Below are 24058 nucleotides of genomic sequence, written 5' to 3' on the forward strand. Positions count from 1 at the left end.
CAAACCTTCCTCAGGAAGTGGGGTGCAAGGGTTGGGAGGATTTTGGGGGGAAAGACGTGTCCAAACTATGTTTTCTCAGGAACCCAGATAAAGTTTGGTGGTGGCAGTGGAAGTCCAAGGGCAGAGGGTAACAAATAGTTTGTACCTTGGGGAAGTTTTAACCTAAGCTGGTAAAAGTAAGCTTAGGAGGTTTTCATGCAGGTCCTCACATCTGTACCCTAGAGTTCAGAGTGGGGAAGGAACCTTGACAAAGGGCCATGAAGTAACCCGAGGTGGATCAAAGAGATCCTTACTCTCAGATCAATTGATATTCTGTTTGTCTTGAAAGCAAGGCAAGTGAGCTGGAAAATCTGGTGAATGGGCTATCTCTATAAGATAATCAGTTGGTGAACTCTTCCTCAGCTTATTTGGGGGTTATACTGAGCCTTGCAGTCCCTTCTAACCCTATAATTCCACCATCATTGCTACCTGCAAATGTCAGCTGAGATCCTCTGATTAAACCAATAAAGACTCCAGACCCAGATGCTCCCAATATGTTGAAAAGCTAGGCAGTGGTTGGATCTAAGCCTCTTGCAACCAAGGAGGACATATTTCTATTCTTCTGTGCAAAGGGGGTAGACATCATTGGGGCATACCTGTCCTTAGAGCATCTTGTAAAATGCAGAGATTGGCACTATGATTCTAGAGCACTTCTTCAAAACTTTTCACTTAAAGGGTCACAAAGCCTTTTTGTTAGTACTGTTTTTAAAGCACCAACAATGTGCTTAGTGATGAGCAAGATACAAAATTATTACTAGTCTCTGCCGTGAGGACAGTCCAATCTAAAAAATAAATCAGAGAACAAAGGATTCCATGGGAAGCCTAGCAAAGTGAGTAACTTGGACTTCTTTCTTTCTTTCTTTCTTTCTTTCTTTCTTTCTTTCTTTCTTTCTTTCTTTCTTTCTTTCTTTCCATAAACGGATGTAGTGCAATAGATGTGTAACCCAAGGCCATAGGTACAAGAAACAGGAAGAGGGATGTGGGAAATAGAAACACCTAAATAAAAGAGTTGTCTCCTATTATTAAAATAGTGTCTCCTATTACTTAAGACATATGTACCTCTGTGGAAAATGTTTCTCTACCCTGACCCAATGTCTGAGTATGACTGGAGACTAAAAACTGAAGCCTATCCCAAAAACAAAGAAAAGTTGTCTACCCTACAAAGTTTTGTTGGCAAAAGTTATGTCACTTTAGTTAAAACCACTGTTGCATGTCTACACTATGCTCCTTGTGTGGGCAGAGTGCATCCACACTAGCAGCTCTTGCATTGATAGCCATGTGCTGTGGTATCTATCCCACTATGCAACTGTCCGCAGGGTGCTTTAGGAAGGGTTTGCAATGCCTCGTGGGGCAGGTACAGTGTCACATGATGCAGGTTTCTCAATCCCATCGTTCCATGGCACCCTAATAGATTGTCAGACACTTTTCAACTGAAGTGGGCAGGGGTGGGGGAGGGAGAGGAGAGTGGTGTGTGTGTGTGTGGGCGGGGGAGACAGCAGGCTGTCCAACCTATCCTGAGACAGAGGGTGGGGGAATTCCCCCCATCAGCCCCCAGCTCTGCTCAGCACAGCAGTCTCTCCGGAAGCAGCCTGCTCTGCCTGCCTATGGCTCTGTGATTTCTCTAAGAGTTCTCCCACAACCTCCTCAGCTGTCGGAAGCAGGAGCGGCATCCTGCACAGGTCTGTGAGCTCTCCATGCTGAGGAATGTCAAAGCAGCACAGCAGTCCATCCCCTCCCCTCCCCCCCCCCCACTCCCTGCAGCAGCAGCCTGTCTTCCCCTGTGTTCCTAGTGCAGGGCAGAACAGGAGCATTCCACATAAATGATCTGACAGCTGAGCTTGCAGATGCTTCCCAGAAAGGGGAGGGACTCATGCCTGCAGGGCAGCAGAGATCAAAACAGTGAGCAGAGCCCTCAGGCATTGTGTTTTTCCTTGGTAATCATACAGTGCATATACTAGTTCTTGTGGTCTGTCTGTTGCGCTTGGAAATTCCTGTTTGTATATCTTAAACATTGATGCTTCAGCTTTTGAGCCATTCCCCACCCTATCACTCAGATATTAAATGTAATTTAATGTAAAAGTTAACTACAGATAAACCTTCCTCAAGATTTTCTTCCTCCAAGAAAAACAGAGCAAAAATATTGAAACGATTTAGATTAGGTTGAGTGATGGTGAGGGTTGGGGTAAGAAGTTGAGGGAGCAGTGTTTTGTTGTGAGTATTTAGATGAGGAATTCTGAGTGAAATAACCAATCAGAGCAGACTGGCCATTGATCTCAGTCTAGTCTGTTTAGCCCAGGATGTAATTATTCCTTTGTCAACAAGAAGCACCACAAGCAAACTAAATGAATTGAAATAAATTCATAATTTGATCTGAGTGTGAAAAATATTTTTTTATTTCAGATTACAGAGATGATTACTATAGTACAAACATTTTCTGCACTTAGTATGTCTACAATTGAAGGGATAGATATTATGGCAATAAAGTTCAAAAATATCTACCAGAGCGTTCAAAAGAAACAATATGATATTCTTGACCCACGAAAAACTGAATTTGATGTAGATTTTGGAGACTTCATGACAAAAATTGAAAGTTTAGAGGTAAGTAACATTGTTATCTGTAACTTATTCAAGGCCATAATCTCATGATTTTTACATATTCAGAACCCCTTGGACTTCAGTGGGAGCTTTGACTGAAAAAGGACTGTATGATTTGGCTTTATTTGGTGAATGGTAGAGTTTGTTAGGAAAATAATAACAAATTTCACAACTTGTGCAAAGGCTTTTATATTTAACTGATCCTTAAATTTCTTGCCTTTCTTATGGTTATTTACAGATTATTAACTGCAGGAATATACTTGCCTACAGTTTTGTCAATGATATAGGTGTCTGTTTTCCAGATCTCGTGTACTCATAGCTCCCATTAATATTATAGGAGTTATGTTCTCACTTTGGGAAAATGTTTCACAAATGTAAGTTTTGCTATATACTGTGTACAGTGGACACCATTGAAACGGCACATTCATCCCCTGTGGTAGTTAAATTTACCAAGGTATCTGAGGAAGCATTCTAACTATAGGTAAATATTTCAAACATTGTGATAAAGATAAATATGTGGGTGTTGTAAACATTCTTTATTATTGACACCCACTGATGGGCAAGAGTTGGATCTCTTTCTGGGTTGATCTCTTGCCAGAAAAGAGAGGTTCTTCTTCAAGTGATTGCACATGTCTGTTCTACTTAGGTATGTGAACATTACGTGCACTTGAGTTAGAGAGCTTTCACTAATAGTACCCTGTGATTACCTGTGTTTTCAGCTGTGGGTTTAAAGGATGGAGCTGCCCTGACCTTCCCTCAGTTCCTTCTCATCTTCCATGGCTAAGAGTTGGAGGTCCCCATGGACTTTGCTTATGGTTTTTCCCATGAGCTTTTTCACATCTTCTATTTGGTAAATGGTAGTTAGATTAGGATAGTTAGTAAGTAGTTTTGTGTCATTTTGCATTTTTGTCCCTATCTTGGTTTTTCAAGGCCTGAGATGCTTGGTACTGGCTTTAAAAGACAAAAGTCGTCATGCTTTAAACAGTGCCCCTCCAGCCAGGTGGCAATGCCAACAAACAACCCACATACTCGCTGACTGTTATGTCAGGATGAGGGACACATCAGAGAAAAATGCAGCATTAGCTGTTTTTTTTTTTTAAAAGAACACAAACATCCCGGGCAGCATATCTATTCATGCAGTCCCCCCATGCATCTTCTAATGCTGGCCCCTCACAAGTTCTGAGATTTGACTTTATACCAGAGAGGAGTGCTCCCACAGCTTTCTCTATTTCCCACTGTGAGAAGAGGAGGCACTCCCCTTCACCAGGACCTTCTCATAAGATGCCCCAAACTATGACTACTTCAGATCAGTCTCTAGCTTCAAGACCCAGGAAGGGCTTCTTGAGCTACACAAAGGACCCTGGGGATTATTGTGCCTCAGATAAATCATGTCCATACACGTTCACAAAACATTCCACAATAAACAAGGGTTTAAGATTGGACACATTGCTAGGTCTTACAGTGTTATCATCGCTTACACAAGCAATGCTGAAGCTCCTTCTGTCCAATGAGAGAGACTGCTCAACAGTCACCTGAAGTGGAGCACCCACAGGGACACTCTCTTCAAAGAAGAAGAGAGGGTTACTCACCCTGTGCAGTAACTGAGGTTCCTTGAAATGAGTGTCCCTGTAGGTGCTCCACTACCTCCCTACCTCCCCTCTACTTTGGAGTTCAATTTCTGGACTCTACAGTAGAGAAGGAACTGGGGAGGGGGGTCTGGACACATACGCAAGGTAGGTGCCGACAACAGCACAAGACGGGGACAGCACATGCACGACCCAAATGAGCACTGCTGCTGAAATTCTTCAATCAAAGACGCAGGGATGCACATTCACCTGAAGTAGAGCACCCACTGTCTTCACCCATCTTGAAGAATCTCAGTTACTGCACAGGGTGAGGAACTTTCTCTTCCTCATCAAATAAGATCTGGTCACCAGAGACCTCAGGCCCTGAGAGGATTGCTAGTGAGGCTCTGAGCACTTTGGGTACTGTGAAGCACATTTAGACTTCAACTAAGTCCCATACCTCAGTGGTAAAGGGCTTAGTATGAAAGGCTGCTATGACCAAGAGAACGGATTCAGTGGAATCTTTTACCCAGTTGGTACCAACATCAGCACCTCACACAATGGCTTCTGTAACATCATCAGTGCTTTTAGCAAGTTCTTTTGTGCTCCTGGGTACTGCAGGAATTCCAGTACCTGAAAGACCTCAGGATACCAAATGAGCTTGAATCTCCAGTCCTTGTGACCTGAGTACTCCTCTCAGGATTGAGGTCAAGAGGGTCGTTGACTGCTCATGTTTTTGTGAGACCTACCTCTTCTCCATCTTCTACTATCCATGAGGAGGGGTTATTACCTCTGATTCAATATGTGGAGGAGCATTTCGACTCAGTGTCTGAACTTCCTGTTCAAGACTCTCCAATTTATTCCAGGAGATGTTGTTGTTCCCTAATGTGGCTGCAACAAAGACAGGACACCAGACCCCTGTCTGCTAATACTTGGTATGACCAACATTGGATATCTCCCCACATGCCTTACTGGGATTTATGGGCAATGTACTGCCAGTAATTATGAGAGACCTCAACTCAATCCTATAGGGAACACAGAAGACTTCATTCCCCAGTACTATTTATCTCTTCACTCCACTTTAAGAGTCCAAGAAGACCTTTGAGGAGAAAGAGGCAAGGGTGGACAAGGAGGTTACCCGCCTTACAAACATCTCTTTGTCGTCACCTGATGAGGCAGTAAAACCACCTCTGCCATTGTTAACTAATGACTTTTAAACATTTACAGGATCTGATGCAGTGGGTCGCTGACCCATGAAAGAATGACCCATTCCCCTGAAGGAAATCTGGGTTTTCCATCGCAAGCTCCTGGACATAGTGCACAGCTCTTCCTCAGCACTGGTTGCACTGCAAATTACTGAATCCCTCCTTGAGCTAGCTTAGTCCATCTGGTAAACCCCACCTATGTCCTCCACATACGTGCAAGCAAGCTGATAAAAAATCCTGGCCTTGATTCTCTCACCCAGCATCAAATTATTTTGTTGTCGCCCCAGTCAATGAAAGGGGCAGGCAACATACCCAAAAAGCCATCCCTTATAAGGATCAGAAACCTCTAGACATTTTTGGTTGTAAGAGCTACTCGTTGGCAACATTACAGTTGAGGAAAGGTAATCACTAGGTGCTGATGTCAAAATATGACTACCTGAACTATGAGAAGTTTAATGCATTTATTGACCATTTGCTACAGGAACATCCAGAACAGTTCTGTGTCATAATAAAGGAGGGTCAGCTCTTGGAAAAAACTTCACTGCAGCCTTCACATGATACTGCAACCAGGTCTGTTTACAACAGAGTAGGGAGGAGATGAGCTTCCTTCTTTCCATTGTCTGGTATCCCTGTAAAATTTACTATTCGATGGCCAGAAGCTTTTTGCAGATTCCACAAACGACTCGCTTAATACCCTAAAGGGCTCCATGGCAACACTTAAATCTTTATGGATATACACCCCTGCAAATAATAAGTTTAGCAGGTCTCATTGGGCACAAAGATCCTACCCTACTCACTCTTCCACCTTCCGCAGGCCACTGGAACCACCAGCTAAGAGGCTGAAATTTTCAAAGAAAAAGCTGTCAACTACCTAGATTGTCATTCCAGCCTTTAACATTGTCCAAGCACCAGTTCTGATGATTCAGACCACCCAATGATCAGGTTTTCTCTGCTGCAATGCACAACCCCCCCTTCCTCAATGTGAGCACTAACACTCTCTCTTTCATCAAGTATGGGAGGCTATAATATCAGACAGATGGACGTTGGAGGCCATTAGTTTGGGTTGTATTGTCCAGTTTACCTCCATCCTGCCCTTCCAACCCCCTTCTCTGTCCCGCCTTGGGGATCCCTCTCAGATTCATTTGCTGACACAGGAGATTTCATCACTCCTAAGTCTAAGAGGCATAACACCAGTCCCACTTCAACACAGGGGAAAAGGATTCTATTCAAGATGCTTTCTGATACTCAAGAAAAACAGGGATTGGAAGCTGATATTAGATTTCAGACAATCGAAGAAGCATGTCAGACATCTAAATTTCAGGGTAGTGTCCCTAGCAGCTATAATTCCCTCCCTGAATCCAGAGACTGGTTTGCGATCCTCAATATCAAAAGTGCGTATATCCACATAAACAACAAGCAGTCCTTGTGGCACTTAGAGACTAACAAATTTATTTGGGCATAAGCTTTTGTGGGCTAAAACCCACTTCATCAGATGCATGGAGTGAAAAATACAGAAAGCAGTAAAAATATTACAGCACATGGAAAGATGGGAGTTGCCTTACCGAGTGTGGGGTCAGTGCTAACGAGGCTAATTCAAATAAGATGGAAGTGGCCTATTCTCAACAATTGACAAGAATGGGTGAATATCAAATGGGGAAAATTACTTTTTTGTAGTGCTAACAAGGCCAATTCAATCAAGGTGGACGTCACCCATTTCCAACAGTTGAGAAGAAGGTGTGAGTATCAACAGAAAGGGAAAATTACTTTTTGTAGTGACCCATCCACTCCCAGTCTTTATTCAGGCCTAATTTGATGGTGTTTGCAAATTAATTCCAGTTCTGCAGTTTCTCATTGGAGTCCGCTTCGTTGAAGAATTGCCACTTTTAAGTTTGAGTGTCCAGGGAGATTAAAGTGTTCTCCTACTGGTTTTTGAATGTTATGATTCTTGATGTCTGATTTGTGTCTATTTATTCTTTTACTTAGAGGCAGTCCGGTTTGACCAATGTACATGGCAGAGGGGCATTGCTGGCACATGATGGCATATATCACATTGGTAGAGGTGCAGATGAACGAGCCCCAATGCTGTGGCTGATGTGGATGTACAGACTCCAAATAAATTTGTTAGTCTCTAAGGTGCCACAAGGACTCCTTGTTGTTTTTCCTGATACAGACTAACACGGCTACCACTCTGAAACCTATATCCACATAGCAATTCATCTTTCTCACAAAAGATTTCTTTGTTTCACATTCAATCACAATCATTACCACTATCAGGTCCTACCCTTCAGCCTGTCTTCAGTCCCAAAGGTGTTCTCAAAAATCATGGTGGTCGTAGCTCCTACCTCCGTTGTCTAGGAATAACTATCTTTCCCTACCTTGATGACTCACTCCCCAGGGGCTGGTTATATCAGGAGGTAGTTCAACCAACAACTTCTCTATGTCAAAGTCTAGGCCTGCAGGTAAATCTCGAGAATTTGATCTTACCCCCTACACAGTAAATTCTGTTTATAGAAGCATTTCTGATATTGATAATAGGTAGAGCTTACCTCCTTCTGGCTCTAAAGGACTTTATGCAAAGAGTACAGCTCCGTCCTCAAGTTCCAGTTAAGAACATGTCTGTAACTGCTGGGATGCATGGCACTTCCGTTTTTGTGGCATAAAATGGCAGGTTGCACCTTCAAAGTTTCCAGGGGTGGCTTAGGACAGTTTATGTAACTAACAAACACAATCTGCACAAATGGGTATCTGTATGAGTAATGAGTAAAGCAGTCACCTGAGTAATGCAGTCACCTGGTGAAGTAATCTGTCCGAGGTTTGTGGAGGATTCCAGTTCAACCAGAATCCCCCTTTGGTCATGTTAACATCAGACACTTCCCACTTGGGCTGGGGAGCAGGTTTTTTAGATCCTCATACAGTCGAGGGCAAATGGTCACAACAGGAACATCAATCTATTGGAGTTAAGAGTGATCAGAATACTTGGCTTCATTTTCTTTCCCTACTCAAAAACAAGGCCATCAAGATCCTGACAGACAACATAGTTTGCATATATTATATCAATTGTCAGGGCAGAGCACATCCCCCCTCACTCTGCACCAAAGCAGATGAATCTTTAGAACTGGGAATTGGTGCAAAGCCAATCAGATAGTCATCTCAACTGCTTACCTCTTGGGTATACAAAACACCTTGGCAAACAACCTCAGCAGACACTTCCCTCTAAATTACAAATGTGAGTTGGACTCCTGAGTCTTCAATAACCTACTCCTAGCTTGGGGATTTCCAGAGGTCAACCTTTTTGCCATGGCATAAAGTGGAGGAAATTCTGTTCCAGAGGGGGACTCGATCCCCAGGCTCTGGGAGATGCTTTCTTCATTGCATTGACAAAAGGTCTTTTTTATGCATATCCTCCAACTCCATTGCTCTTAAAGGTTCATATCAAGATCGGACAGGACCAAGCCAAGGTAATTTTGATTGCAGCAACACAGCCAAGACAAGTTTGGTTTCCTCACCACATCAGACTCACCTTTTGCCCTTCATGGTGGCTCCCAATCAAGCCTTGACTGTTGTCTCAGGAGGCAGGTCAGATGCTTCACCCCAGTCTGAACATTCTGCAAGATAAGCATGGTTTCGCAAAGGTTCTTGGGACTAGAAGCTGCCGGTTCAATGGAAGTACAAATTGTAGATTCCTTTTAGCTGTGGAAAAGTACAAGACATATTTACTTTCAGAAATGGAGAAGATAATTGTTGGTGTAACCAGTGCCATATTTTCTCCTATCCAGTTGTCTCTTTCCACAATCTTGGATTACTTGTTGGAACTGAAAATTTCAGGCATTTCTATGAGTTCCATCACGGTTCATTTAGCAGTATAGTTTGTAAAGAGACCACAACTAAAACTCCTAAGTCGGATGGTTTCTGATTTCCACCTTAATAGACTTCTGCCTAACTGTTTTCCTAAATCACACATAGAATCATAGACGATTAGAGTTGGAAGAGACCTCAGGAGGTCATCTAGTCCAAACCCCTGATCAAAGCAGGACTAACCCCAACTAAATCATCCCAGCCAGGGCTTTTTTCAGGCCAGGCCTTAAAAACCTTTAAGGATGGAAATTCCACCACCTCCCTAGGTAACCCATTCCAGTGCTTCACCACCCTCCTAGTGAAATAGTGTTTCCTAATAACCAGCCTAGACCTCTCCCACTGTAACTTGAAACCATTACTCCTTGTTCTGTCATCTGCTACCACTGAGAACAGCCTAGCTGCATCCCCTTTGGAACCCCCGTTAAGTTAGTTGAAGGCTGCTATCAAATCCCCCCCCCACACTCCTTTTTCCCCACAGACTAAATAAGCCAAGTTCCCTCAGCCTCTGCTCATAAGTCATGTGCCCCAGCCCCCTAATCATTTTTGTTGCCCTCTGCTGGACTCTCTACAATTTGTCCACATCCCTTCTGTAGTGTGGTGCCCAAAACTGGACGCAATACTCCAGATGTAGCCTCACTAGTGCTGAATAGAGGGGAATAATCACTTCCCTTGATCTGCTGGCAATGCTCCTACTAATGCAGCCCAGTATGCCAATAGCCTTCTTGTTAACAAGGGCACACTGTTGATTCATATCCAGCTTCTCATCCACTGTAATTCCCAGGTCCTTTTCTCAAGAACTGCCACTTAGCCAGTCGGTCCTTAGTCTGTAGCGGTGCATGGGATTCTTCCGTCCTAAGTGCAGGACTCTGCACTAGTCCTTGTTGAACCTCATCAGATTTATTTTGGCCCAATCCTCCAATTTGTCTAGGTCCCTCTGTATCCTATCCCTACCCTCCAGGTTATCTACCTCTCCTCCCAGTTTAGTGTCATCTGCGAACTTGCTGAGAGTGCAATCCACACCATCCTCCAGATCATTAATGAAGATATTGAACAAAACCGGCCCCAGGACCGACCCTTGGGGCACTCCACTTGATACCGGCTGCCACTAGACATGGAGCCATTGATCACTACCCGTTGAGCCCAACAATCTAGCCAGCTTTCTATCCACCTTATAGTCCATTCATCCAGCCCATACTTTTTTAACTTTTTGGCAAGAATACTGTGGGAGATGGTGTCAAAAGCTTTGCTAAAGTCAAGGAACAACATGTCTACTGCTTTCCCCTCATCCACAGAACCAGTTATCTCGTCATAGAAGGCAATTAGATTAGTCAGGCATGACTTGCCCTTGGTGAATCCATGCTGGCTATTCCTGATCACTTTCCTCTCCTCTAAGTGCTTCAGAATTGATTCCTTGAGGACCTGCTCCATGATTTTTCTAGGGACTGAGGTGAGGCTGACTGGCCTGTAGTTCCCAGGATCCTCCTCCTTCCCTTTTTTAAAGATGGGCACTACATTAGCCTTTTTCCAGTCGTCCGGGACCTCCCCTGATTGCCATGAGTTTCAAAGATAATGGCCAATGGCTCTGCAATCACATCCGCCAACTCCTTTTTCACTCTCGGATGCAGCGCATCCAGCCCCATGGACTACTGCTAGTCCAGCTTTTCTAAATAGTCACAAACCACTTCTTTCTCCACCTCCTCCCCATGCTGTGCTGCCCAGTGCAGCAGTCTGGGCGCTCACCTTGTTCGTGAAGACAGAGGCAAAAAAAGCATTGAGTACATTAGCTTTTTCCACTCTGTCACTAGGTTGCCTCCCTCATTCAGTAAGGGGCACCTGAAGAAACCCTTCTTGTTACTCTTAACATCTCTTGCTAGCTGCAACTCCAGGTGTGATTTGGCCTTCCTGATTTCACTCCTGCATGCCCGAGCAATATTTTTATACTCTTCCCTTGTCATTTGTCCAATCTTCCACTCTTTGTAAGCTTCTTTTTTGTGTTTAAGATCAGCAAGAATTTCACTGTTAAGCCAAGCTTTTCACCTGCCATATTTGCTATTCTTTCTACACATCGGGATGGTTGTAACCTCAATAAGGATTTTTTAAAATACAGCCAGCTCTCCTGAACTCCTTTCCCCCTCATGTTATTCTCCCAGGGGATCCTGCCCATCAGTTCCCTGAGGGAGTCAGTCTGCTTTTCTGAATTCCAGGGTCCATATTCTGCTGCTCTCCTTTCTTCCCTGTGTCAGGATCCTGAACTTGACCATCTCATGGTCACTGCCTCCCAGATTCCCATCCACTTTTGCTTCCCCTTCTAATTCTTCCCGGCTTGTGAGCAGCAGGTCCAGAAGAGCTCTGCCCCAGTTGGTTCCTCCAGCACTTGCACCAGGAAATTGTCCCCTGCACTTTCCAAAAACTTCCTGGATTGTCTGTGCACCGCTGCATTGCTGTTTCAGCAGATATCAGGGTGATTGAAGTCTCCCATAAGAACCAGGGCCTGTGATCTAGTAACTTCTGTTAGTGGCCGGAAGAAAGCCTCGTCCACCTCATCCCCCTGGTCCGGTGGTCTATGGCAGACTCCCACCATGACATCACCCTTGTTGCCCACGCTTCTAAACTTAATCCAGAGACACTCAGGTTTTTCTGCAGTTTCATACCGGAGCTCTGAGCAGTCGTACTGCTCCCTTACATACAGTGCAACTCCCCCACCTTTTCTGCCCTGCCTGTCCCTCCTGAACAGTTTATATCCATCCATGACAGTACTCCAGTCATGTGAGTTATCCCACCAAGTCTCTGTTATTCCAATCACATCATAATTCCTTGACTGTGCCAGGACTTCCAGTTCACCCTGCTTGTTTCCCAGGCTTCTTGCATTTTAGGCACTTGAGATAACCTGCTGTTTGTCCTGCTTTCTTAGTATGAAGCAGGAGCCATCCCCTTTCGCGCTCTCCTGCTCGTGCTTCCTCCTGGTATCCCACATCCCCACTTACCTCAGGGCTTTGGTCTCCTTCCGCTGGCAAACCTAGTTTAAAGCCCTCCTCACTAGGTTAGCCAACCTGCTTGCGAAGATGCTCTTCCCTCTCTTTGTTAGGTGGAGCCCGTCTCTGCCTAGCACTCCTTGGAACACCATCCCATGGTCAAAGAATCCAAAGCCTTCTCTCTGACACCACCTGCGTAGCCATTAGTTGACTTCCACAATTCGACGGTCTCTACCCAGGCCTTTTCCTTCTACGGGGAGGATTGACGAGAACACCACTTGTGCCTCAAAATCCTTTATCCTTCTTCCCAGAGCCACATAGTCTGCAGTGATCTGCTCAAGGTCATTCTTTGCAGGATCATTGGTGCCCACGTGGAGAAGCAGGAAGGGGTAGCGATCTGAGGGCTTGATGAGTCTCGGCAGTCTCTCTGTCACATGCCCATAGCTGGCCTTTTTGGTGGCAACAAAGGAGCAACTAACATCCCCAAGACACATTTACATTAGGACTAACCAGCCAGGGGTTGATGGCCCATTAAGGAAAATCTACTCTCCCACTGGATCCCTTCTGAAGCACATAGACAATGGAGGTCCAGTGTCTCGGCAGGGCACATAGCACATACGACCTCTGACTCCATGTTTGAGACAGTATCTTTCCATGCGCATGGATTGGGGGGTATAAATTGGAGTCTGTAACATTAGCCAGGACCTCTCCCCTCCCACATCTATTCTGAAGGCAACAAAACCGCTGGGAAGAAAATGACTTTGAACTGTGGAGTTTGGTCCCAGACTGAGCAGGGAATTCAGCCTGTGTATTAATAACTGTGAATTGCTTAGAACGCAGAAAAACTGCTTGATTCAAATCTTGCTTAGTCTGATATAGCAATCTAAATTCTAAACTTTTTTTATTTTTTATTTCTCATGTAACCATCTCTGTCCTTTATGCCTAGCACTCATAATCACTTAAAATCTATCTTTCTGTTGTTAATAAGCTTATTTTAATGTTTTATCCTTACCATTGAGTTTATTTAAAGTGCTTGGGGAATCTGCTCAGATTACGAAGGCTGGTCATGTTCACTATCTTTTGATGAAGGGGTGAAGTAATTAATGAGCTTGCATTGTTCAAGAGAAAGTCTTGAGCTGCGTAAAATGTTATATTTCTGGGGTACAAGGCTTGGGGGTTGGGGGATTTGCTGGTGTCTCTCTCTGTATAGTTTATGAGTGGCTTAGAGAGCATTCATGCAATTTAGGTGGGTATATCCCTGCATGTTGTTGGCTGAGTGATCACAGCACTTGGAGAGGTTTATTGCTTATCACAGCAAGTGGTGTTGCTCTGCCCCTCCTTAGGAGGGTTTAATGGCTTTAGAATTCTAGCTAGGAGAATTACCTTCATTGATAGGGTGCCATCTCTTTAAGATCAGGACAGGTTGGATACCCTCCCCAGGATATATAATAAAGTTTACCAGAGTTTTGGTGTATGTAAGACTTATAGGTACTGCAGTAATGGGCTTAATAAGGGAACTCAGTTTGGATGTAAGGGTTATGTCTCATTTTGCTGTTATTGCTAATAAACTTGGCTTTGTAGCCCTTGAGTCTTAGCAGTCTTCAGGATCTGGGGTCCAGAAGACCCTATGTTGCACTTCCAGTCACACGTTAGGAGCATGGATACAGGAGTTGAGAACTATTTTATTAATCACTCACCTTTGGAGTATCTGTTGTTACAATTTCTGCTATCAATAAATACTCAGAGAAAATATTCAGAGAAAATTATTTATATGTTGAACGTGCAAATATATATGATTTGAAACTACATAGAAACAGCAATGATTTCTTGTCATGATCTTCCTTATTTTCTCTTTCTAGATTGTCATAGTGGTCTTTCTGTGCTTTTTTATTACATTAAGAAGGTACATTTATTGTAAAATACTCTTATTAAACATGTAGGAAAGCCATAGTAAATTAATACAGAAATATGTAAATTATTAGTCATTAGTCACATCCATAAAATGTAGCTGGAAATATTCAGCTGGAAATATTCATATTTGTCTTAGGTGCAGATACAGACATTTATGAATACTTGTTTTGGAAGAATTTTGTCTTCACAGCATTCAGTTCAGCTACTTCAAAGGTAATGGCAATTATGCTTACAAAATATTTTTAAGTAGTAATGTTAATTTAAAAATGAATGACCTAGTCTACTACAATGCATTTGTGTCTTTATGGACTGTGCAAACTTTGAAAGCCCATGGATGAACACGGGTTTTCTAGCATATTTTAACCATTCCTCTGTTTCTTAGTTTAATGGTAATCTCAGACAGGTTTGGCTAGGACTTATCCTTTGGGCAATTTTTTTTGGTCACACTCTAGTTTTTGCACATTGCTCATATAACTTTATATATCCCAGAGTTTCAGCCTAGATTATTAGATCTGCAGAAACACAGTAAATTAAAGTGTTTTTCCTTTAAATAATATTTGATTATAATCTAATATAGGTTTCAGAAGCTGAATATGCCATGTCTTAAGCAGGAAATAGCACATACTGTTGGTCTTATTCTCCAGCATTATGTAGCAGAACTTGAAGCTACTAAAAAGGTAATTCTTTTTTGTGTAATTAGATATTTGAAATAGTGTGTAAGTATAAAATCTCCAATATTTAAATATATTCTAATCTAAAGAGTTCCTAGTTTATTTTTTAGCCATTTTATTAGTCTTGATTTATTATACTTCTTCCTGCATCCTACCGAAGAGAACATCCTGTCTAAATGTGGGCACACTTTTCCTTTCTAGGCACATCTAGGGGAATGCTCCCTCATGAAAATTTTGCAATTTAAAACAAACCAAAACATTATACTATTATTACTTAGGTTGGCAAAATGAAAATATATAATCATTTATCAATAAACATACCTTGATTTTACACATCAGCTATTAAAATACAAGATCACGTTAGATGTCAAACATATTTTGCCTAGGTATAACGTGATGTTTATAAATCGAATGATCATTTACACAAGGCTGCTTTATACTGTTCTGTAAAGAGCCCTGTGTCACTTTATAGATTAACAGACGTATTGGAGCATAGGCTTTCGTGGGTGAATACCCACTTCTGACAGTGTAGAAGGACTTTAATTATATTTACATCCCACTTTATATTTACATCTGGCCCCTTTACATGACTAAAGTAGTGCAAATGAGCATCGGGCTGTAGGTGTCTAATTGAGTAAACTACTATCTACTACACAGACTGGTTATAATTATTAAATTAGTGTCACTGGTTAGCAATTTGATTGTTTTAAGGCAAACTATTTATGAATCAAAAAGAGCTTCCCAGTAGAGAATTGGGGGTAGGGAAGTCCATCCTTAGTTTGTACAAGCCTAGAAAACATAGAATATGATCAAGTAGGGCCAGATTTTATTTATCTGTAATGTAGCCATGCAGGGATTAAGACTTCCCTCCTTCTCTGCTTTGGCACAAAAGAGAGCATGGACTGCATGCGTAGTACTACCTACAACCAGAAATATGGGAAGTGGTGTGTACAGAGGGCACAGGAGATTTTTGTTATCAGTGCCCATTTGGTCAGTGTATGCTTTCTACTGGTACTGTTCTGTGTCTGAGTTAATGATGACTCAAGATTGTCAAATAACAGGCTCAACTGGAATTATTTAATCAAAGATTACTAATCAGAGATTAGTGCAGCACTATACAGAATACACAAAGAACAGATACATTACCACCCTTTGATGTAATAAAGAACTGGATCTGTGTCTCTTCTTCACTGCAACCGGAGAGATCCGCAGTTTCATCCCTCAACTAAATTCTAACACAAATGTCATTATATAGGGTTTTTAAACAACGAAAACCTTTTTGCCAAAATAAACATATATTCTGGTATAATTTCTATACATTCTCAATTTACCTGATTTTTGTGTGAAGGCATAATTATTTACAGCTGAGAGGACTTTAAGATAATATCTTTCAGGGGGGTTTTCTTCCCTCATAATTATTCTTCCCTGTTGATTCTCTAATAGGAAACATGTACAGTAACAAGACTATCTACAGTTCTATAGACATGGAGATGCCATGGATTATTAGATGCAGCCTAACACACAGAAGTCCTGAATAGGATTACTTTTTAGTCAAGGACCAGTGTTCTGGGCCTTAGAATTCAACATACTCTTTGTTAATATCATAAAGATTCCAGAGAATAGTGGATATATACATGAATCAAATATACAGAAAGAAAAGAACTAAAAGAGTTAATATTTACTAACAGATACTAACACTCCCGACTCTGGTACTGGTTTGGTACGTGGTACCTGGAAATGAGGGTTTATAATGAGACTGAATCCCTTTTACTCTCAGGGAGATTGCATTTTGTACCAAGGTGAGACACGATGCCTCTATCAGTACTGTTCTCTTCCCTAGTACTGTCTGCAAATTTGGGTAAACCTTAAACTAACTCTTTCCCTACTGCTCCATTTCTAGAGTCAGGGGTATGATATTCTTTCTTTGACTCCCAGCATAGTGGACATGCATCATCTGAATATTCTCCCAGAGATCAGCCTCCAGAAGGGGCTCAGATAAATTTGAGGCATTGTAGTGTTCTAGATTTAGGCCCAGATTTTTAAAGGTATGTAAGTGTGCTGTGCTCAGAATTGCAAAGCCTATCTGATTTAGTAGCCTAAATCTCACTTTCAAAAGGGATTTAGGCATTTATGAGCCAAAATCCCATCAACAGTCAATGGGATTAAGATGCCTAAGTGCCTAAATCCCTTTTCAAAGTGAGATTAAAGATTTGTGTACATGGTGCCACAGACCAGTCCCCAACTCAACCTCTGAGGCATCAATTTGTAGGAGGAATTCCTTGGTGAAGTGTGGGTTGTAGAAAGCAAGCTCCCCACAGAGGTGATCCTTTAGGGTCTGAAAGGCCTTCTCACAGGTTTCCATCCAGGAGATCTTTCTCAGGCTGCTGTCGTTGAACAGATTGATGAGAGAGGCTGCAATAGATGAGATGATATCCCTGGCACAAACCAGCGATAGGATCCTGCCAGCCCCAAAACCTGGTTATCAGGGCTGGGGTCTGGGCAGCCTGAACTAGGGGTTAGTGTCAGGCATGGGTCCAGGGACCAGAAGTCAATTACCAGCAATCAGGTTGGGTGGAATGCCAGGAGATCAGAATCAAGGGACCAGCTGGAGGGCAGGAGCTAGAAGGCAGTTACCAAGAGTCAGGCCAAGTCAGGATACTAGAAGTCAGGATCAGAAAGCAGTAGCAGATAAACACTAGACCAGCAGTCCATGGCAGGGTGAAGCCCAGTGTACAACTTCCTGTTTCCTCTTCTGGCTTAAATTCAGAAGCATTAGAGCTCTTCTAATCAGAATGTAGGGCTGGGGCTAGTGTCCCAGTTGGGCTCCATGAATCCCAGTCCCAGCTGCTGTCTGTGAGCTGCTGGGTGGAGGATTGGAGCATGAAGATTCACAGGGCCACTGCGGCCCCGGCTTCAAGACCCCCAGGGCCTGACACTCCTACTTCCTTGAGGTGGCAACAAGGCAGGGCTTCAAGGCCTGTGCCTTGTCTATAAGAAATTGTGGAATGGCCAGATACAATGTATATACCAGGTAAGTAGTTTTGTCTATGCCTATACAGCATTTTGTGGGGTTCTCCTTGAGGGACTGGAGTACAGCAGCTACCTGCTTCACAGTGTCCTCCTAATTCTGGCTATAGAAAGCAACATCATTGAGGTAGGCCATCGACATAACTATTGTGTGGCCAGAGGACCTGGTCCGTTAGACACTGGAACATTGGTGGGGCCCCATGTAGCCAAAACAGCATGGTCTGAAACTGATGTAGGCTGTGTGTGTGGAGGGGAAGGCTGTTTTTTCTCGAGACTCTAGAGTTAGTGGAATTTGCCAGTATCCCTTTGTAAGATCTAGGGTGGTAATATATTTGGTCTCACCTGGCTTGTTGACGTGAAGTGGACCTCTTGAACCCTTGTGAGGGAGAACCCAGGAGGAGCTCTTCTTCAGGCCATTGACACCCCCAGTCCTGCCAGGTTTCCCATTACCTGGAGCCGATTCCTTCATTACAAGGGTTCCTCCATAGATGTTGCTGCATTACTCCTCGTGCTGCTGACAGAACGAGGAGTAATGGTCTCAAGTTGCAGTGGGGGAGGTTTAGATTGGATATTAGGAAAAACTTTTTCACTAAGAGGGTGGTGAAACACTGGAATGCGTTACCTAGGGAGGTGGTAGAATCTCCTTCCTTAGAGGATTTTAAGGTCAGGCTTGACAAAGCCCTGGCTGGGATGATTTAACTGGGAATTGGTCCTGCTTCGAGCAGGGGGTTGGACTAGATGACCTTCAGGGGTCCCTTCCAACCCTGATATTCTATGGTTCTATGATTCTATGATCTGTCCCAGCCACCTTATACCTCTCCATTAATTGGATTGCTTTGGCTACTGTCTTGGGCCAGTGCCGTAAGTCTCAGTCCTTTTTCCACCGCCTGGGTGTAACTGAGTAAATTGTTCAAGCAAAATCATTTCAGCCAGTAGAAACCCTGTCCTTGTCTTGGGTTTTAGCCACTGCTGGCACAAGTCCTGCAGTTTCTGGGCCCCTGAGAAATATCGTTCTTCATGAAATTGCTGGTGGAACGTTTCTGGGATATCCAATGAGTCTAAAATGGATGCTTTGACTTGGGCATTGGGTCTAGTCCATGATAGGCAGCTTCTGTTGTCCTGGTCAAGTGTGGGGCCAGTAAGTCTGCCTATTGCTACAGTGGCCAGTGTGCTGCTCTTGCCACCCATTCAAAAGTTTCAAGAAAGGCCTCTGGATCATCTTCAGGCCCCATCTTCATGAGTTTGACCAGCACCAGGGGTCCCACTGGGTATAACTCCAGCGAACCCATGGAGGAAGGCCCCCAGCCATTTCTCTTAACAATTTGGGCATTTAATTCCATGCAGAAGCTATATCTGTTCCAAATATATTATTATTTTAGTGAAGAAAGCATTGCTGGAAGCTCCATCATCTCCCTACATTTTGGTTAGGGAAGAGATATTAATCTGAAATATTAGAGAAAACCATTTTAATTTTTCAACAATTTTATAGCCTTGCATTTACTAATAGTGAATTTATTTTAGCTTTATCAGGCTCAAAAAGATGACCCTCCTCTTGCCCGAAACATGCCCCCTGTAGCAGGAAAGATACTGTGGGTGAGGCAGCTTTTCCGGCGGATAAGTGAACCAATCAACTTTTTCTATGTAAGTTGATCATTACTGATGTGAGAAAAAATTATATATTTCATAAACAATCCATACTTGGTTTACTTGTGATCCAGTGACAAGACCACCTTTGACTCTGAACTTGTCACTTCTCATGTGTGAAGCAACATCAGTATTTGGATGTAAAATTGCTAGGAAAACACTGGTTCCACAAGAAGCACTTCTGGGGATTCAGGAAGTGGTAGTATTTGACTCAGTATTAAACAAGTGCTCCAGCATCGTGGTAGCAGGCATTGAATTATTGGAAATGCAGTCATAAGAACGGAAGAATCGCCATACTGGGACAGACCAATGGTCCACCTAGCCTAATATCCTGTCTTCTGACAGTTGCTGGTACCAGACGCTTCACAGGGAATGAGCAGAGCAGGGCAATTGAGTGATCCATCTCCTCTCATCCAGCCCCAGCTTCTGGCAGTCAGAGGCAAAGGGGCAGCCAGAGCACTGGGTTACACCCCTGACCATCTTGGCTAATAGCCATTGATGGACCTATCCTTCAGGAACTTGTCTAATTCTTTATTGAACCCAGTTATACTTTTGGTCTTCACAACATCCCCTAGCAACGAGTTCCACAGGTTGACCATGCATTGTGTGAAGAAGTACTTGCTGTCTATTAACTTCATTGGGTGACCCTCCATGTAGCCAGTGGTTCTTGTGTTATGTGAATAACTCTTCCTCATTCACTTTCTCCACACCACTTATGATTTTATAGACCTCTAATATTCCCTCTTAGTTGTCTCTTTTCCAAGTGTGCAGTCACAGTCTTTTTTATGTCTTCTCATATGGAAGCTGTTCCATATCCCCAATTTTTTTTTCTCTTCTCTGTCCTTTTCCCAATTCTAATATATTTTGTTGAGGTGCAGTGACCAGAACTGCATGTAGTATTCAAGGTGCGGGTGTACCATGGATTTATATAATGGAATTATGATACGTCGTCTTATCTATTCCTTTCATAATGGTTCCTAACATTCTGTTAACCTTTCGACTGCTGCTACACAGTGAGCAGCTGTTTTCAGAGAACCGAGTAAATGTTTTCAGGTCTTTGAATGAAGTATTATTTGAAGATATATTTCATCATTCCAATCAATAGCACCTATGAGGCAGGATGAGACCAGTCAGTAAGGAAGGACTTATGCTCTGCCCATCATCTAGCAAGGTGCTATCCTGTTTGGTTTTCAAATAATATAATGAAAGTTCTCAATCAAATTAAAAAAACATAGCACCTTGATATTTGCTTAATAACTTTGTATGTGACATTTTTTGTAATCCAAATTATTTACAATTTGAAAAGTTTAATTGCTTTTCATGTAATTATTTAAAGAAATAATAAAAGTGAAATTTGTGTGTGTTTAGCCTCAAAAATCTCCTTTATTCAGATTAATCCAAATCCTGAGTAGTGCCGAGTATCCATTTCAACAGAAGTTATAAGTTCTTTGCACAATAAAGTTGTCACTTTTTAATGTAGTCTTTAAAAATGCAGAGGTTTTTTTTAATTATTACTTAGGTCAATCTCCTATTGATTTCAGCAGGCCATACATTTGGATCATACTCTACTTGATAGCATGCTTTAAATATAAATTTAATTTGAGATTTAAAGCTTCAAAAATTCATAGTAAATCATTTTAAACAATTTTCATTTGACATCAAGTTAAACTGCTGTTTGATATGTTTATAATTTTAATTTGTAATGTTTTAATAGAAACATTCAGATATCTTGACAAGTCCAGAAGGTAAAGCGGTGGTTCGATTATTCAATAAAATTTCCTATGTATTGGTGGAATTTGAGGTACTTTATCACATGGCTTGGGTGAAGGAAATTTCACAGCTACAATATGGTGAGTAGTTAGGTATGTAAGACTTCTAATAAATGTGTGTAAGTTTTTCACATCAGCCTTGTTCTGCCTGTTATAATGTTTTATTGCAGTTTGTTCTTATATGTTGTTGACAACTGCTAGATTTATAGAAAATCAACTTAAATATGTTTTTAGTATTTTAGCCTTTAAAATGTGCAAATGATAGTCTTGCTCCTGCAAGTATACATGATAGCACAGACCCCTGCCTCCGAATGACTTCAGTGGACCACTGTGTGGGTGAAGAGGTTTACAATACAGAACTACTTGCAGGGTGAGGCCAATGATTGATTTATTTGTAAAGCATAATCAGGGCTGGCCTTACCAGGAGGCGAACTAAGGCAGCCGCCTCAGGTGCCAGACTGTTGGGGGGGGGCACCACTAGGACCCAGAGTGTAGAAAATTATGTCTGCTGCTGGTGCATATGTATTCTCTCTGCTCTAGATGCACAGAGATGATGGAGTGCTGTGTTGGAGGAAGGAGGGCACAAGAGACATAATAGGCAGGCAGGAGAAAAGGCGAGAGGGAATAACAGAAAGCAGCAGGCAGGGAGAGAGAGGAGGAGGAACCTCTTATGCACTTCTCTAGCATCCCCAGGAGCCTGGACTGATTAACACCAGCTTCTCAAGGAGCTTCCTGTTTCCTGCTGCTTCCCTGAACCCACTTGAGGAGAACAGGCAGTCAACCGAAGTAGTAGGAGCCAGTTAGGCCCTTAAGACACTGATCTCTTCCCTCACTCAGCCCCTGCTACCAGCCTGCTTATTTGTCCCCTTCAACTGAGTGTTGAGAGCCACTATAGCTGGCACAGAACAGCAGTCATAAGTGAAAGAAGAAAATGCCTCTCTGGGGCAGCAGTCAGAAAAAGAAAGAAAGCAAAGGAAGCTTTTCTAGCTAAACAGGAAGGAGCTCTCCTGAGATACACAGACACAAATGTTAATGGTGAGCCTTCCGGCCCCAGTGAGGATGTGAGTGGTGAGGAGATGCCTCATCTTCCAGTTAGTCAGAGTGCAGGTGACCTGGCAGCTACTGCAGCATCCATATCTCCATCTCAAATGGATGTAACCACACACACTCCTGAAGAAAAGTGTGTAGATCAGAGAAGAGTGTGGTGGAGGCGCAAGAAACAGCTGCTGCTGAGTTTAGTTCCTTAAGTCTAGATGATCCAGGACTGTGGACCCATTTGAGCAGTAGCCTGAGGGACTTCCTTGTACTGCCTTGGCCACAGCAAGTGAAAAACTTCATGTTCCCCAAAGACAATGAAAATAGACATTTCCATTCAACACATTACTGGCGTGAAATCCCCAATGGTGACAAAGTGGAGAGGCCATGGCTTATGTACTCAGAACCCCAGAATGCTGCATACTGTTTTTGTTGCCAACTCTTCCAGTCTAATGTTCCAGCCACATTGGGTTCTACAGGAACAAAGGACTGGAAAAATCTGGTTAGAAATCTGGCATGCCATGAGAAGGTAGCAAATCACCAGAGAGCATTCCATAGGTGGAAAGAGCTTGAGATGAGACTAAGGTTAAAGGCCACCATAGATGATCCGCCTCAAGAGAAGATTGCATCAGAGTCTCTTTACTGGCAAAATGTTCTGAAAAGGCTCATTGCTATGGTGAGAATGCTTGCTACCCAAAACCTAGCACTGTGTGGCACTTCAGATCAGCTGTATGTGCCAAACAAAGGAAACTTCATTAAAATTGTGGAGCTGATGACTGAGTTTGATGCTGTATTCCAGGAGCATCTAAGAAGAGTCACCACCCACACACTACCTTGGAAAAACAATTCAAAATGAGATCATACAGTTACTGGCAACAAAAGTCAAGCAGAAGTTTGTGTTAGATCCGAAGTCAGCAAGATATTACTCTGTTCTTGTGGACTGCACACCTGACATCAGGGATACGGAACAAATGACTTTAATGGTGTGTTTTGTAACAACAAGAGAACCTAGTGAAAATGTCCTGGCAATGGTGACTGTCAGAGAGCATTTTCTAGAATTTATTGACATTGATGATACTACAGAAGCTGGTATGACAAGTGAGCTTCCTAAAAAGCTGGAAGATATGGGAATTGCGATAGCTGACATGAGAGGTCAGAGCTACGATAATGGAGCCAACATGAGAGGAAAGAACAAAGGAGTGCAGACACGGATCCAAGAGTTAAACCCTCGAGCTTTTTTTGTCCCACACAGTTCTCATTCACGGAACTTGGTGGTCAATAATGCAGCATCAACTTCCAGTGAGGCTGCTGAATTTTTTAATGTAATTCAAAGCATCTATGTATTTTTCTCTGCATCAACTCATCAATGTCAAATTTTGAAGCAACATCTGGGAACATCCTCTCTGACACTGAAACCACGGAGTGCCACACGATGGGAAAGTCGAGTGGAGGCAACAAAGCCTATCAAACACCAAATTGAGAAGATAGATGTTGCCATAGTTGCCATTATGGAGGATAATGCTATGACAGGAACTGTTCGTGGGGGAACAGTGGCAGCGGGAAATGGAATCACCAGAAACATATATAACTTCAAATTTCTGTGTGGCTTAGTGTTGTGGCATGACATACTGTTTGAAATAAATGTTGTAAGCAAGAGACTCCAAGGCGTTGACCTTGATATATCTGGAGCAATGGAACAACTGGACAGAGCAAAGTCATACCTACAGTCTTACCGGTCAGATGAGGGATTTCAAAATGTTTTGAAGAGTG

At 42.8% G+C, this 24058-nt stretch overlaps 1 protein-coding gene across 1 annotated transcript in view; it reads left to right on the forward strand.

The window, feature by feature from the left end:
- The window catches only part of DNAH8 (dynein axonemal heavy chain 8), a 589186-nt gene that overhangs the window by 111310 nt on the left and 453818 nt on the right, over positions 1-24058 (forward strand). Inside the window, exons 13-17 of the mRNA XM_084624647.1 lie at positions 2440-2637; positions 14279-14355; positions 14720-14819; positions 19362-19481; positions 21199-21334. Coding sequence (XP_084480773.1) covers positions 2440-2637; positions 14279-14355; positions 14720-14819; positions 19362-19481; positions 21199-21334 — 631 coding nt within the window. The remainder of the gene's footprint in view (positions 1-2439; positions 2638-14278; positions 14356-14719; positions 14820-19361; positions 19482-21198; positions 21335-24058) is intronic.

Source organism: Lepidochelys olivacea (assembly GCF_965140295.1).
Source record: "Lepidochelys olivacea isolate rLepOli2 genome assembly, chromosome: 3".
NCBI classification, from domain to species: domain Eukaryota; kingdom Metazoa; phylum Chordata; order Testudines; family Cheloniidae; genus Lepidochelys; species Lepidochelys olivacea.